The 18,651-nt window shown below is 29.0% G+C and overlaps 1 protein-coding gene across 3 annotated transcripts; it reads right to left on the reverse strand.

Moving 5' to 3' along the window:
• Window positions 1-708: 708 nt before the first annotated feature.
• On the reverse strand, window positions 709-16,328 carry LOC119679324 (arf-GAP with coiled-coil, ANK repeat and PH domain-containing protein 2). 3 transcript variants are annotated; one of them, XM_038091609.1, is made up of 12 exons: window positions 16,013-16,328; window positions 7,300-7,416; window positions 7,008-7,101; window positions 6,764-6,928; window positions 6,553-6,696; window positions 3,254-3,549; window positions 2,661-2,798; window positions 2,438-2,590; window positions 1,949-2,373; window positions 1,485-1,894; window positions 1,185-1,405; window positions 709-1,114 (listed from the first exon to the last, which is right to left on the reverse strand). In XM_038091609.1, the coding sequence occupies exons 1-12, from the start codon at window positions 16,063-16,065 to the stop codon at window positions 928-930; spliced, it is 2,403 nt and encodes an 800-aa protein (XP_037947537.1). In that variant the 5' UTR covers window positions 16,066-16,328; the 3' UTR covers window positions 709-927. The 3 variants fall into 3 exon arrangements, with proteins under 3 accessions (XP_037947537.1, XP_037947535.1, XP_037947536.1); XM_038091607.1 differs by having other exon boundaries at window positions 1,485-2,373; XM_038091608.1 differs by having other exon boundaries at window positions 1,485-2,373; window positions 2,661-2,777; window positions 16,013-16,327.
• Window positions 16,329-18,651: the final 2,323 nt, after the last annotated feature.

Genomic DNA, 18,651 nt, shown 5'->3' on the forward strand with positions numbered 1-18,651 from the left:
CTCACTCTACATTTAATCAATCATATCTCATTACTTGTAAATATGTAGTCTTATTTTAAATAAATTTATGTTTAATTAAAACATTAATTACTGTATTTTATGTATGAATTAAGGTATATTTTTCTTTTTCACTTCTATTCGAATATATTAATGGAAATGCAAAAATATCATAAGAGTCTTATAAAGCATATCTTCATATAAGTGAATATTTCAATTATTTTTATTTAAGTATTTGTTTTAAATTTTAACAACTTTACAATTATGCAAAAATTTATATACTTATTTATTAACAGTATGTTCATATTAACATATATTTGTTTAATAATTTATATAAGATCTAATGTATAAATGTAAAATACATTAAATTGAAATAAAATCAATTTTTAAATTATATAAAAAAATTTTATTTAATGAATATTTAAATAACTACTTTAATGTATACTAAATTGTCGTATGAAGCTTTTGCATTCATTACAAAAGACTCACACTAATAAACATGAAATCAGAATATCTGTATTTTAATTTTGTTAAAAACTAATTTCAAATATAATGTATTAAAATTTAAATTCAAACAAATGCTCCATAACAAGTACAAAATAAATTGTTTTAAAAATGCAACATAATTTTGCCTAAAACAAATATAAACAATATACAATAATAAATATATTTTTATACAATTAATTTATTAATATATATATAATTTTTTTGTCAATATTTAACAATACGAATGATTTCGAAGCATACAATAACATGTAAAATTATTGAATTATTTTATATTTAAAGCAGTTATAAATAAAACTAAACGTCAATCACTCTGGCGTATGTATATATGCAAATAATTTCCTGTTCATTTTCAGTGCTTTATTTTCTTTGCCTAACAACGATATGCAGATCTTTAATACATTTTACTATTTCAGCTGGTTAAAACTAATCTGAATTCGTTAATGAGGAACGTTGTGATTCGAGTGTATTTGTATCATTACGATTTCGCAACATACGTGGTTGACTTGCTGCAAAGTGCGAAAAATCTTTCATCACATCTTTGTAAGTTTCATCTTCTCCGTTACCTTCGTCGTTAAGTCCGATTTCATCGTTAAGACGCGTCAGACGTAAACTACAAATTTTTAAGTAAATATTATTATTATTATTTATATACATAATTATAAACCGAAATGTGTACTAACAGTGTGACAATATCGGCATTACGTTGATCAACTGCAATATCCAAAGGTTTTTTACCATCGTTTGATTCAGTGTCATATTTTGCTTTATGTTTCAATAGTAAATACACTTGTGCGATGTAACCTTTATCTGTAGACATATGCAGTGCACTTAAACCATTATCATCGACTGCGTCAATCGGTACACCATTTAGAAGTAAATATTCGCAAGCCATAACTGAACCCTACAAGAGATGTAAAAAACAATTCATATAATTCATATATGTTAATATGTGTATAACATCAAAAATGTTTTTCACTCACAGACAAAACGGCTTGATGTAGAAAAGTGCGATTGAAATCACTCACATTTCTCCAATGCTTATTAGCACCCAAAGCAAAAGCCATGCACATGACGGGCAAATTATGTACTTTTGACGCTTTATACAACATAAGATTTGCATCTAATTTCGAAAATGGGATTTCATCCAGCACTTCTGGTTCATTTTCGCCTTCTGTAGATTCTTGATCTGAACCAAGAATAGCTGGCATTGAAAGACACTCTGTTGTTAATTCTTCGCCAATAACAAGTAAGTCTTCACGTGATATACTCAACGACATTGAAGGTATATCTAGAGATTCATTATCATCATCCTCATCAGATTTTGAACTGGAACGCTTGCGTTTTCTATGACCACGTCTGCGATACTTTTTCACTGCCCATTTTCGCGCACCTAAAGATAACGTTTTACATAAACTTGTAGTATCTAATTTATGTATGCTACTGCCTTCACCGCCGCCACTATCAATGGATAGTATTTCTGCAGTTTCACTAGCAAGCAACTCATGTGGTTTAGGCATTGCACAAACAAAACGTTTCTCTACATATTTCGCCTTAATCCAAGCCTCTCTTACGCTGATTTCACAGTTCTCTGTCGGCACTTTCAGTTCACAGTGTTCACCAATACGTGCTTCATATATACGATTAATAACATCATTACCCAACTCCATCATGACTTTCACATTTTCCGTCTCCCAAGCATCCAACGTGAGTGAACGTACTTTACTATAATGTACGCCAAGACTACGATGAACACCAGAACATTCAATGCACAATGTGATGCCTAAATTAATGGAAGCCCAACGTGGATCAATGCCACGACAATCACAACACTTTGAATTGCCTGGTATTTTTAAAAATTGCTCCCAGTGTCTATAGATTAAAGAAATCCAATACATTAATAATAAGTAATATATGCTTTTAATAATTAACTTACATTTTTCGCTTGGAATTTAATGCATTTGCCGCTAACGATGAATGTGGTCTGGAATTTTGACTATCATGTTGTATTGCTGCACCTATGCTCTTTTGTAAAGCGGAAATCCATAGTGTAAGCATATCAGCCGAATCAGCTTGTAGTATGTGAGATCTAGTTGTTAATTAATTATTAATTTTTTTTTTTTTCATTTAATTAAGCATAATAAATATAATTGATTTACTTTGTTGGTGAGATAACCTCAAAGCAGAAACGTCGATCGCCATCGTTAACCGGCCGAACTGTGCATATACGTAAATCCTCTTCCATCACAGAGAAAGAATCCTCATTACAACGTTTTCTGTAATGCGAATCCAAATCACTTCAGCGATTACAAGTACAACACAAAAACAAAAAAGCACGACACAACATACATAAAAACGCAAAAATTAGAAACACACTAATGAAGAAGCAATTCAAATTAAATTAATTTAAATTAAACTATAATTACTTTAATTTTTTCTAAGTTTTAAATCAAACGAAACGAAACGAAACAAAACAAGACAACAAAACAACAACTACAATTATTCACAACAAAAAAAAAAAATTAGCATATATAGTACAGAAGGACGGAAAAACATTACTAGTTAATTGGCATTCAAACCCAAATGTGGATTAGCAAGATAACAAATTTTTATGATTCTCAACTGCAAACAAGACGCCAACATTGTTATTATGGTTTAGAACCACACTAGGTCATGCATCACTCACATTAGTCGTATTAATAGGAAAAATTAATTAACAACTACGCATGCTCTTCAACACTATTGTGCTTACCTGTAGACCAATTGATTGTCACTTAAATAGAACCAACGTCTGCACCATGTTTTAAAACCTTTCGATTTCTTTTTGAATAGATAACCTTCAATTTTATTCGAAGTGCTATTTGTGTTCGTATCGCTGAAGCTGTTGACGCTCATATGACGATTCTGCATTTCTTTCTCCAGTTGTTGATAATCACCACGTAAACAATTCAAATCTTCGGAAATGTTTTTGAAGAACTCATCAAAATCATTGCATAAATCGAATCCTTGATGATAGTAAGTAACACACGCCTGATAGTAGTCGAGCAACTGAAAAATTACAAATTTTTAATTAATCCAATTAATACAAAAATAAAATAATATAATATAATTTAATTATTTTTAGTTAATTAATTAATTTAAATTAAATATTATTACATAAAAGTACTGATAAACGCATGTGCTTTGCTAAAATTTTATAAATAAATAAAAACTAAATTTTATGGTATATCAAAGTGTTTGTGTAGGCAAACAACTACTCCAATTTATTACACATCGAACATCGAAGTATGTGTCATACTGCTAAAGATGACTAACTGTTAGCAACAAATGTTATGCCATATAATAATCGCAAATCGCAAATCGCGAAGTATTTTTACTTTCAAAATGCAGCCAACTAAGTCTTTCGAAAATAGGATATCGTGATCAGTCATTATGATCGTAATGTGGAATATAAAATTTATTTAAAAAAAAACCACAACGATCCAGTGTTGCTAAACGATTTTTAGAGTTGACAAGGATGACGAAACGACATACAAAGAGTTTACTTATTAACAATAAGAATCTTAAAATAGTCCAATTTATTTCATAATATATATATTTTACTTTTATAAAAGCGTTTAGCGGCAGTTGATCGTTGTAGATGGGCGGTTACGCAACTTAGTCCCGATCGTTTTTAGTACTTTAAGCAAATAGTTGATATACAATGCAAAGCTCAAGAACTTCTAACTTCAAGAACTTCAGTGTAATTATATAAAACTAAACTATTATTTTAAAATACAACTATAACCATTGAATGACTATAGAATGTATAACTAATGAATGAGATCAAATATATCCTTGGTCGTTCTCTAAGGCTATCCTGAACTAATCAACGTAATTTAATATAACAAATAATCTACAGATGAATCAGTTTAGCTTTTTTCTCTAAATGAAATTCAGTAAATTTAATATTAGTATCATAAATCGGTTCAAATCTATTTTAAAACTGATTTTTGGATTACTTTGTGACCGAGCTGATCTATTATACAGTGAGTATTATTCTCTTAATTCTATTAAAAATTTATTAATTCTTGCAACTTAATAAAATAAATTAAATAATTTAATTATTTAATACGCCAGCATGCCATGTATGTTAAACAGGTATAAGAGACAGGTTGATGAGATTTGAACTAGTCTATATCAAAGTTCAAGAATCTTGTTATACCGGCGAGATAGAGTCATAAGATCAATTAGTAAATGAATAGTAAATGAATAAATGAATAACTTCAATAAGTTTCGATCTGAGTATGTGGCATATGCCAGAAATAAAAAAATAGTAATTATCAGATCGTGGCTATACCCTGATCTTAAGTGAAAAAAACAGTACTTTCTACCATAGGTAGTCGTTTTTTTTCTATCGTTGTCGTGATGTGAAGATATCTGTAGAATTGAAAAAAAGATTAATATATGTATTGTGACTAAAGTATATGGGGTATTACTGATATGCAATATAAGAATATAGGTGTAGGCGGAAGGTTGTAATTTGAAACTAGCCTGGCCAATCTGAAAGAGTTTTGGCATTTCTAATGGACGAAGATATAAACCAATGGAGTTTAAATTATGAATAGTTAAAGTTGAAAAAGCTAAATAAACAAGCGATGTGATTAGAAGAGCTGTAGTTTGAGCATGTGTACAAAAATTGAACATTTATACGTGACAAGCAACTGTTTAGAACGTGGCTATATCATTACCTTAATAAGAAAGCAACACTACTTGCTACATGAATGAGACGTATTGTATTCCTAGAGATTGCATGTGAAAGTGTATTAAGTAATATGTTCCAAAACAATTGTGGTTTCGATGAAGGCACTGTTTCGGTTTGGAGGTCGCCGATATTTGGTGTTTTCGTGACGCGAAAAAAATAAACTATTTCTGTGAGAGATGTTACATGAAGAAATGTTTAAGAACTGATTGGTATAAAAGTTTTATCTTGAAAAGAATACTCCTTCAATTACTGAAGATATAATGAATGGAAAATATAAATGGTTTAGACCATCTTTGCAGACTGACAGAAGATATCACTAAAAAAAATTCCTAAATATGAACCTCAAGTTAGCAGAAAACCTACGCATTTACGTAGCACATGGAGAATAAATGCCCGGTTGCGTCTTTATATGAATAATCGAAGTGAAATCGAGCTAATTACATCTGCTAGAATTCAATAGAAGTTCCTTATGGTTTTATGTACTATTTGGGAATTTTTAAGAATTCAATACCTATAGCATATGTAGGATAAGCAGAAGACTAATAGTCAATATTGTACGATTAGTTTGATCGTAATGTTTTAGATTATAATTCTAATTTAATACCTACATCATATGCAGTTTTAGTGGATATCTGATTGGGTCGATAAAGTATAATTAATTTGATCTTATAATTTTATTCTAATTCTAATTTAATTTTAATTTCATATTTTCTGAAGATACAGGTGCTGTTAATCATAAGACTCCATTGGTCTGATCTTTGCGTTTTTAACATAATAATTAATACTTTAATTCCATATTTTTTGAAGCCATAAGTGTCATTAGTAACCGATCAGTGCATTTATTATTTTATAATATTTACAGCTTATTTTCTTTCGTTGTTGCATTGTCTTTAAGATTCGCTAGGGTAATCACTTTTTGCTTCAATTTGTCTTTGGATTAACTTAATGTAGATGCTAGGAGATATCCAAATTACACTCGTTTTTGAATGAATATTGATATGGAGACGCGCAAATTTAAAGCTGTCTACATCACTAAATATTGCAAGCGCATGTTAATTAGTATCAATAGTATGATACTAGTTTCACTGCGTTATGTAGATGAATCATATGCATATACAAGTGCTGATGCACCATATTCACTACCATGGTGAACGCAGTGTTTATAATAACATAATCCATATACAATAACAAACAATAAGTACTATGACGATAACACATTTACATTTCAGTATTATATATACTGAATGATAATACATTAGTTCAGGATCACCTTCCTTTATATATACACAAATGTCATATACACTCACCGTAGATAATATTGATGGTACTTTTCGGGACTGCACTAATGTTATATAATTTACATAATCCAAAGCTGTGTGTTGAAAGCAAGATTTTGTTGCTGATAAAATGTTAGCAGCTTCCTGTACTTCTTGTGGTCGATTTTTACTTGCCTTAGAAGAATAAATTTTATTTTTAGTCAAATAATTAATTTATTTAAATATATTAAACTAAACTTACTTGAGCGTTCTTAATTAGAGCATTGTCGTAGCCCTCCGAAACCTTCAGAAAATGGCCTTTATAGTCTTTTACTTGATTGATGTCGTCTTTAATAAAAACACTTAAATTCTTGAGCACCGTCCGACTAGCTTGATCCAACAATGTGGTATGAAACTTATTCATCTCCTACAAAACAGAAATGAGCATAAAATAAAAAATCAAAACAAAATCGAATAACGAATATTGTTGACAAGTTGAAACGAACCTGAAAGCAGTGTATCAGCTTTCCCAATGCATTGTGAGCATTTTTATTATCAGCAAAATGTTGTTGTAAGTCCCATAAGGACATGGCAAAAGCACTAAAAATATAGCAACGAATAAACACACATTAACGCTGCAGAATTGATATAAAAATTTTATAATAAAAAAATTAAAATAAAGAAAGAAAAACAACGGCGACATCAAAAAAAAAAAACTTTAGCTTTGTAAACAAATGAGAAAAAAAATGAATCATTATTATCAAATGCGAGATTTAATGCGAACTCAGCAAATAGTACCTTTGATTCTTTATGTACTCCTTCCCCGAATCCACTGCTACGTTGCATAATTTAATGATTTTTTCCAAACGTTGCTCCAAGTGTTCGATATCAGTTTCTTCTCTTGAAATGAATTGTCTGGAAAATTGAATATAAAACGAAATTAATTGATTATTATTGCTTATTATAATTTATAAGAAAAAAAGTTATTGACAATATGAACGCATATTATATGATAGACACTGTCTGAGAGAGAGATTAAAATCAAATAGAACAAAAAAATGCAAAGACTTATACAACAAATCTCTTGTTTTTTTTTCTTCAAAAAGTAGTTATTGTTGTAAACAAAAGTTGAGTTATATCCCCCTGCTGATGTAACTGGAATGAGTACGCTGATGATCGATGTCTGTTTGGTAGAACACTTCATATATACTCCTGCTTCTGCCATAAATGAGAATAACAAACTAACTTATAGACTCACGTAACAAGTCAACAGGAATTGGTTATTGTTTATTTGGATATCCGATATCTGCTTACCGTTTGCAGAACCGATGAACGACAATAGTTGAATTAAAACTAAATATTTAAGGAATCGATACTTGTTCGCACTGCATTCAAAACAATTTCAGTGACAGGTAAATTGTCAGTTTATAGTTCAATTGAGCTCTGGAATCAAATGTACGATGGACTCCTACGAATTAAAAAACTAGTAGAACTTGATGCAGCCTCATGTGTAGACGCTTAGCTCTAGTATAAACTATTAAGATCTTTAAAAAATATAACAAAATACTAAAACGCAACCTAATGAAAGTACAGCTTCTCAGATTTTAGCAATTAGGAATACATTTTATTGTAGGTAACATCATAGACAGATGTAGTGTTCACAGTTTCATCAACAACCAAGCGATAATTAAAATTCTTCAATGCTCCAATATAAAATCAAAGTTTTTTTAAGAAGCTAAGTGGAAATTGGAAAAAGAAGACAAAAACATTAAAGGAAAATATAAATATTGATATAATAGAGTTACAGCTAACAGCTATCACCTTTACTTTTTTCTTTGGGTACACCTCATTTCTCAACCACATGGAAAACCAGGCAACCTACAAAACTTTTATAGTGAAACCCCATTTTTGTTTAAAGTACAACAGAATGATTATTGGTAAATCTTCTCTTTGTCACTTGACTTGTTCTAAATGGAACTAAAGAAATGAAATAAGGTGAAAAATCGGACGTTTAGCCCGAGTTGAGACTTTCTTGGATGTATTCCTAAGGGAACGCCAAAATGTGTCCTTGTAGATTTTTGAAAGTAACACTCACTTTTATTTCTTTTTAACTAACAGTTAACAGTTAGAAAAACTTTTAAGTCTGTAAAATTTTCCATAATGACCGTATTAACAGGGTTCACATGATTACTACGACGTTTAATGCAATTTCACTATAGTCACTGGTGTATATCAGTATATCAAAAGACTTTTATGTCATGTGTAGCTTTTCATGACGAAGTCTAGGTTAACAAACAAAAGCCCGTTTAATTATTTAAATCTAATGAATCTAGTTTTTTTTCTAAGATAACATTGAAGTATAGATAGATTAGATAGATAGAAAGATTTTGAAAGGTTTGGGAAGTTGTCACCACGTCACTGCATCCTCTGAGGATTATTGTCACAAATCCGCTTTAGTAGCAGTTAAAAATGCCATCATGTCCTAATTTCGATATAAGTAGACAGGCAGTTGATAAATACCGAACTCTGAGTCTAGCGAGACTATCACAGTGATACAGAATATCTACTGCTGTTTCCTCTTCTTCGTGACAAAGTTTGCAGCTATCGTCTCTTGTAATACCTAGGTTTGATAGATGCTTTTTGATTCCGCAATGTCGTAAGAAACACTGTGACAAGTCGGATGCCTTATCTGTTCAGCATTAGAAGCATTTGAAGTGTAGATACTGTAGCATCGTCGTACATCGTAATCCTCGAGCACTTTGAAGTATTAATATAAACTTATCTTAATACATTTTGAATGTATTTTGAAAATAACCTAATAACCCATTGTTTCAAAGAAACATTAAAGTTAATATTCAATCAAAGTTTGAACGTATTTTTTTTTAATAATAAGAATTTAGTAAGGCAAATTAAAAAAGTTTGAGAATCTCTGCATAAAATGTGAAATGACAATATAAGATTTTGTATTTTTTAATATGAAAAATATATGCAAAATCATTGTCACTTCCTTTAATTCTAAAACTTTAAACAAATAGAAAAAGTATCTAAATTTAGCGATATCGGGGGGAATATTAGTCAAGTGGCGATAATCGAAAGACTTGTTTTTTTTTGTTTTTTGTTTTTATTTTAGTCCATTAATTATTCATGAGAGATAAAGAGAAGTTAAAAATTTTACTTTTATTATCAGATAAAGTATTTATAAATAAACAAACTTATACATAAACACGAATTCATGTTCAGTTCAGTGGTTGTTTATTGTAGTAAACATTTTTCAGCGTAAAAGCTCTAATTATATTAAATCTCAATTTAATATAAACAAAAAATATTTTCAATATATTTATAAAAATATTTTTCATAAATATTTCAAGCAACATATTTTACTTTTATTAATCACACCGACGCTTTAGGTTGTGCGTTTGGCAGATATATCAAATCCAATTTGACAGATGTAAACAATTTTTATCGTAAACCGTGGAAGAATGTTAAAAAAAATACTTCAATTGAAAGTATTTTTTAAACATACAATCAGTTGATTGTATTGGTTAAGATAAACAAAATTAAAATTAAAAAATTATATTGGAGCATCAGCATATTCGCTCAGACTACACATTTAATAGTGCAAAGGAAAGTATCTTTAAGATACTCAGTTCTAAGAATTTGAAAAATTAAACTAAACAATTTTTATGCTAAAGAAATTTGCAAAGAAACATCTATGAAGAGCGAATAGTTTTAAGTGTGCCTAATAATAATAAAACATTAAAATTAAATATATTGTTTAATTTCTTCTAAAATTAGATGGAAAATACAAAGTCTGTTACTGTAATTCTTTGCATTTATATATTTATTTCACAAAAAAACATATGAACTTTTCATAAATTCTATATAATTCTGCATTAATTCTATTTTATTTTTGAAAATAACGTTTATTTGACCTTTTGGAAACTGTGAATTTTGTAAAACGGAAGAGAAGTCCTCAAACTACAAGTTAAGAAGAAACGATACACTAAAACACAAACGAAAGAAACACATGAATACTAACGTTCGATGAGGAATTATAACACAATAAAATAGGACAGTTAATAAATTAAGTGATTACTTAAATAGGACTGAGAGATTTACTCTAACATCATGAAGAGGGCACATTGGATGTGAAGATTGTGGTGCTACATTTCTTTCATAATAAATATAATCATTGGCGAGATGTCTGTCTGAGTTTTTACCTGTTATTGGTTTCATTTAATTTCATTTCATTTTATTCAATACGACTTCTCCAATGATGTTCTCCAATACATCATTCTTAACTCTAATATACCCTTGTTGATTTTACTAGAGTGGCGAATAAAATAGATGAAGATGAAAGTTGTAGATGCATAATTTAGAGACCTTCCCCTATACTGGGCTAATAATGAATTAAATGTAATTTTCATATATACATAATATATATATTAAAAAAGAACAAAATTCTGGAAATGAATTATTAGCAAGTATCAACACAAAACGGTTGAAAAAAAATCACACTGAAGAAGTTTGTACTTTCAAAATTACACATAGAAAATAAAAAGCAAATCTACGTAATAGATTAAGTAATAATTGAAAATAACAAAAACATATGCGAGGCAATTAGGAAATATTGTGGTGTTGCCAGAGTGAATAGAGCCCTTCTAGAAGTTTACATACATTGATCAATTTTTTTGTATCATATACACATCGGCTGCTACCGCAACGGAGATAAAAACATTAAAGTCAACTATCGGAAACGGCTTTCAGCATTCTACACTGAGATAGTATTTTCTTCTTAACAACAGTAAATTCTTGCTCTTCACAGTAAAGTACTTAACAAACCACCATCTGAAATCTCTGGGAATGTAAGACGTATCCTCGTCTATTTGAGTGAATATATACACTTGATAAACAATGACAATACACTAACCATATGTGCCCCAACTGGAACTCTACTCCTCATAATGCCAGTTTTCATACTCAAAATCACATAAAAATGTTATATTGATCTACGAATCCACTAGCTTGAGGTTACAGGGTTCCTTTAACCAAACTCTGGTTAGATTCAACATGCCCTTTTTTTTTACTCCTACCCTACAATACATCAATTTACTTATCCCATCTCATTCTGCAGTGTTTCTTCATCCTATTATGTATTTGCTTTTCAAGCCGACATACGTCAGTGCAAAAAAAACATCAACAATAACAAATATTGTGATATAGAGAAATGCAGAACATTATCTGTACCGCTAATGGTAATGTAGACAATGATAATATCACAAGGTTTATGTATTAGCCATATTTAGATTATAATAACTATATAATAGATACAATATGTAGAATATTTCTATTAATTTATTTTGCTTAATATATTAAATTACTTAACAATAAATTAGTTACTATTTTTTAAAACTGTAAGCAGATAAACTAATAGATATTATGTTGACAGAACTATGACAAATGATTGACATTTCTTATATATATATATATATATATATACATATGTATATACGACTTTATGCCAACTGATATTGGTATTCGGTATATTGGAGAAAAAACTTTGAATATCGAATTGAGTAAATAGATAAATACACAGACAGCAAAATTGCAATTTAATTAGATTTTAAAAAGAACGATAGTTAAATAAAAAGTGGGTGTAATAGAAAAAAAAAGCAATTTTAAATATGTTAACCTTTTTCAGATTAACTGTTATCCAAGAATATTAGTTTATTAAAATAAATATCGTCATGCATGATTTTTTTAATTAATTACTTGACATTTATTTGTTGTACATAAATTATTAAAACCATGAGCGGTATAAGCAAAAACAACAATAGGTAATATTAATGGGCGCAGAAGCAACAGGGCGCTTATATTATCTTAAAGTTTTAAAAACTATTTCCATTTATAGCTTTGAAGGCATATTTTTCATATAACAAAATTAGAGAAATATATAACCGCATCATTAAATTATTTAGTCGTCTCATACGATGATACCTCATACCGTGACTGTTAGAAACAGATGTAAGAGTATTGTATATTCTATTATAACTAATAATAGATTTTTTGTGTTTATACTTGACCCTAATACTTCTCACTTCTCATTGAACCCAAATATTTCTCATTGAGAATTTCCTAATATCGGATTAGAGAAGAGCTTCCGGTCTAATAATTTTCTCCTTATTTAGATCAAAGCCGGACAGTCATGTCTGATACATATAGTATGTATATTATATTATATATGTTTAATTTTTAGTTCTTTTCCCAAATAAAAGATACTACGGTTATACGCTAGACCAAAAGGAGTCTAAAACATAACATAAGGTATAGAAACCATAACGGTAACCGCATAGACAACGTAGAAAAAGGTACGACTCTCCCATTTAAGTAAAAGTGTACTAACCTGTATACATCTCTAATTTTGATGAATGACAGCTATGTCGATTAAAAAATAGACCCCAAAGATATTAAGTCTACCATAAAAAATGCAACAAAGTTTTCTCATCTTTTGTAGAGCCATAGCTAGGACACAAAAGTTATTATGGGGTAGATCAAATATTATTGCATTTATACCTAATAGGCAGTGATCTATCTTATTTGGATTCAAGAATATAATAAAGAAATATAAAGCATATACAGAAGTAAATTACATTAATTATCCTAGATCCTTATTGACAAAACCAAGATAATCAAATCGAAATTAAAATTATAAAATAAAAATTTAATTGAATAACTTATGCTCTATTGAAATACTGGCTCAAACCTGATGTTAAAATCAGTGCCAACAAGTTTATTAAATTGTAAATAATAATTATTTTACTACCCATCATATATTTTTTATTGTAAGTAATTAACTGAGGCTACTATACGCAAAGATTATAAACACTTTCGCTGGTTTAAGTTTAACAATGACTATATAGTTCCATAAGTGTTACTCATGTAGAGGAAAACTTGGAAAATGAGTAATGGAAATTCATCATCAAATAGTTTTATATCAGTTATAACAACCGTGAAGTAATAAGAAACTTCATTAAAAAAAAGAGTTGTAAATAAATTGAAGATTTGTCTCAGTGACTCATAGTGGAAAGAAAAAGAAATTCAGTTATTTTTAAATAGTGGATTAGATAAAATTGAAAGAGCAGTATAGTCAGCAATTATATATTCCTAGTAAACTAGTTAACTAATTAACTAGTTTTATATTGTCTTTAGATCTAGTGCAGTAGATATCTTATTAAAGAACAAGATCAATATATTTTATATGTACTAAAAAAATTTGTACAAATTGAGTACAAGTGACGCTGATCACTTCACCGGTTTACCAGAATCATAACAACTATCTATTTTATCACATACATTTTACAGAGTAAATATGTTATTTTATAGAAAACTGTAGGTTATCACAATTTGTCACAATATGAACAGATTCTGGCATTCAAATCGTTTTAGGCTTTGAGTTTAGTTTAATTTTAATATAGAATTAAGTTATGATAACGTTAAAATCTAAAGCATATATCGAAATAATTTAATAGAAAGAAGTAAATTCTTTAGATCCGCGGGTAATGCGTTTTTAATAAAATAACTAAGTATAATAATATAACTAAGTATACTCTCATTTAATCACGATATTGTTTTACTTGGTTAACATTATGGCTTAAAAGCATGGTGTTCTAAACACACGTTTCAAGAGAATGCATCGATTATAGCCGTAGTAAAATAAGCTACGCCGGCAGCAATAGATGTAATATACATGAATATAACATTCTCCCTGTTTGAAAGCAAAGTTCATCTACACCTCTGCTGCTCTTTGGCTTACAACACCTAGTGGAGTAAATGTTACTCCATATTGATGGAAAACATAAATGTCAACACACTTCTTGAGTAACTTTAGGTGTTAATCACACTTATAACGAAGCACTCATACGAAGCCAACCCAATCTTCATAACAACTGAAGTTATGAGCAACTGATACATACTTTTGAACCGTTGTCGTAAGTAAAACTTACTTGCTACATCATGCCTAGACACCTATCCCGATAGGAGAAATGAAAGTGACTATGGTATATTGCGATTTATGAGATATATTGTGCCATCTAGAGAAAATATCAAAATGTTTAACGGGTTTCTGACAAGGCATTGCAGGTAGAGATATCATCTCAACAAAATGAACATTTTAGAGACCAGTAACTTCTAGGACGTGGTAATGTGTGAACACATATTCTGTGGATGCCTTGAAATAAAGAGCAACAGATCTGCTCATACACACTTATTGCTGCTTATAATATATGGAACAAAACTAAAACGCTATATATGCTCACATTCATTCAAAGTGTAATGTGTGGTTCAAATAAATGGGTTTAGCACTATAGAATATTAAAGTCTCGATGTTTAATATTCCTAACTTAATTAGTAAGAATTCTGCTATATTTGGAGAGAACATCTTAACTAACCCAGACTAATTAAGGCTATTAATACGTCTAATAATATCTCTTTGTTTTAGAGTACACACCTCATGCCATGGAACGATTATGTTCATTATGATTATGATTGTTTTACAATACATTTCACGGAATCTGCTGGTGCCCCTATGTTTTAATTCCACATTTTTAAGACGAGAGTTAATAAAACAGACTTTTTTATTCTTTGGAAATATGAAGCTTATTGAATTTCTTTCAGCAAGTTTTTCGTCTATAAAAACATAAGATACACCTTAATATAAACTATATAAAATAACTAGAAGGAATTGCTAGCTCTATGTCCGGCAGGTACTGGACTTTTGAGTCAACCAAGTGATAGCCAATACGAAGAAAGTCAATCGTTACTAAAACATCGAAAGTAATATTATAATTTATAACGAAATTTCACATTTTTTCACATGATTAATTTCTCAATACAAAAACAACAAAAAATATTTTAAAATACCGCATTTTTACTCTTTCGAATTATTTAATCTTTTGGTATATCTACACGACAATAAAGGATTAGCATTGTCAGCATTTGAGTTACAATTGTTTTAATTAAATTTTACTGTGCGCCAAGCGAGGAAAATCTATAAATAAATAATCAATCAATTACCGCTTCTCCCACTTCAATTCTCATATACATACGTATGCCGAGTCTCACATAAACAAATTAAAAAATTATTTAATATTTTTTTTTTTCAGTTGAATATGAATAAAATAATAACTCTCACATTAATTATATGGCATGCACATGATAATGTAATTATTTTCATTGGAATTTGTTGATGAATAATCAACAATAAACAATAAGCGAAGCTAACATCAGCCATCAGCTCTGACATTGATATCACATAAGTTAAAAACGTTAAAAATGGAAATAAGCCACGAACACGGTCCGGAAATGTAAAATTATTAAATAAATGACGACAAATTTTTATCACTTCGCGTCTCTCCATCGAATCTCGCTTGGCTAGCGAAAGCCACCACGACAGCAAATATTGACAAATGAAAAGTGCGTAATTGCCCCGCCGCTGGCTTCAGCGTTTACATACCTAAACCTGGGTGAATCCTTCAGACATTCCTCAAAATCAATTGTCGTTTTCATCGTACATAAATTCCTGAACCTTTGCCCGCTGATGCTTTGCAAATGGATACACTAAATTCCTGTAGTGCTGCTTAGCAATTGTGCACAAAATTGATTGAATTTTTTCAGCTGTTGCTTCTTTCCATTCACGTCATTCGCCACAAACATAAATTATTTTAATTCTTCTTTGCAAAAATGCTAAATTTGTATGGAACCACTACTTTTTATTTTCACTTATGCACATTCTATGTTTTATATTAAATACATATTTAATAGAATATTTTGATTTTATTTATTCTTATAACAAATATACTAAAAATATTTACAAAAAATACACACAAACCCTAAACACTTAAAATTTAGACTGACACTTTCACCAACGTCGGCAGCCAATCGGTCTGACTTTTTGCGAATTAGTAAAGAGAGATTATCTTTATGTACAGGGTGTTGTGCAGCAAAAAAAAAATATTAAATGCTTATCTGCAAGTCATGTGTTTTTTAGTGTATAAAATTTTGTACAATTCTTAATATGTGCAAATATAATTATAGGTATATATATTATGAAAATATGGAATTAATAGGCGTATGTAAATTAGAATATATATTTATGAATATGTAGATATAGTTAAAAAAAAATCATACGTATATTACTGTATAGAAATATAATACTTGTGTTTGTATTATCAATATGCTTATAATTAATAATACAAACGAAATTCAAAAAGTTTATTCAAAAATAAATGAAAAATAATCGATTTCAAATGATTTATCAAACTAATGTCGTGAATCTAACACTATGTTCAGACACACCTTAAATTCGCAAAAATCTTAAACTCATCTTCGTTTCAGCGAAATAAAGTTGTTGTTTTTCCATACAAAATTCAGTTTTAAGGTTAGAATGAAATTAAGGAAAATTACTTTAAATTCGTTGAAAAGAAGAGATATTTCGAATGCAACTATGCGTAAGATTAATTATAAGTAAAAGATAAAGTTAAGATAACGCAAAATTAAAATTTTTTTAAAGTAAATGTCAGTGACAGTTGATTTTAATATGTTCAAACCGGGAAAATATTTTGAAAGTAACTGTTATTAATTTAAAATAAAGTGAAAAATAATAATGTACATACCTGAAATCCAATAAAGCTAATAAAACTACTAAATACCATTCTTTACAGTTATAATAACTAACTTTTAAAATTTCCCAGATACAATTGGTGTTTAAAACATGTAATTTTTAACATTCGATTTGTAAATAAAAAACTTTATAAACACTTTCGAAATTAACTTAATTTTATTTTCACGAAATTGAGAAAATTTGGCTGTCTAAACATAATATTAAAATTACAAACTTCAGAACGCAGTTTTTTAATTCTCTCTCTATTAATGTGTAAAATTGAGCTGTCCAAATAGTTGGTTTTCTTTTTAATTAATTTATTTTATATAGAAACAGGAAGATTTCAAGAAACAGAGTAAACAAAATTAAAATAAATAAAATTTGTTTGAAAAAGTTTTTATATCTTCAATATTATTGAATTATTATTCTTTTAACCACTTAAAATTTGGTTTTGAAATTAAATTTCAAACAATACTTCATAATATTAAGCATCAACTGATGTTTAACAAATAATTAAAAAAACCATCAAACCTAATGGCTCGATAATCCATTATTATATTACTGAATTAACGAACTCTTTTGAATACATTAAATATTTTATGAAGTAGCAGACACTGCCAATCAATCTTTATTGACTTTTTCGTAGAAATATTTATAATTGTTTTTTGTTTTATTAACTATAATATTTATATACACCGTTTCTCTGACATTTTAACTTATTAAACTGTCATTTTTATGTGAATGTTATATGTTTGCCGTTTTTAATTAGTAAATCTGGATTACACTCGATCTGTCAAATTTTGTTGCCTAATTGAAGACAGTCATACCTTATATGTAAAGTCATATAAAACAGCTGTTAAGTGCATGGTAATCTTGTTACTCTGATAAAATATCTGGAGTGTTATAAATTTATCTGGAGTGAATTTATCTCGAAATGAAAATTGCACTAAAAATTATTCTTTATTGAGAAAGTTGCTCCAGCGGCTCGTTGCTCCAGCGATTTTGAGAAAAATCGTTCGAGAAAACTAAACGAGAAAGTTACATAAACGAGCCGCAAATATACACAATCGAAAACGACATTAGTCAATCAGTAATTTTTTCTTTTATATAAATATTAGATTATTGGTAAATTGTTTCTAAAAGTTTATAAATATATCTTCAGTGAAGGTTTTTCGAATTATCTATTTCGTATATATTACGTTATTCTGAACTGAGTTACTATCGTACTCAGCTGTATATAACTGAATATATATTAGGTTTGCTCCACGAGCTACTCGTAGTAAAGTAGAACGCATTTATGTATACACAGTGTTACTCAAAGTTACTACGAATAGCTCGTGGAACAGACCTATTGTATATTCTGTTTATAATTTATTTTTAATATCCGCCACTGGTTTTTATTTTTAATCATATGTTTCTATTGTGAACGGTTCAAAGAACTTACAATTGATAAAAATCAAATAAAAACAAGAACAAAAGAAAGGAAAAGAGAA

Source organism: Teleopsis dalmanni, chromosome 2 (assembly GCF_002237135.1).
Source record: "Teleopsis dalmanni isolate 2A chromosome 2, ASM223713v2, whole genome shotgun sequence".
Classification (NCBI taxonomy): Eukaryota; Metazoa; Arthropoda; class Insecta; order Diptera; family Diopsidae; genus Teleopsis; species Teleopsis dalmanni.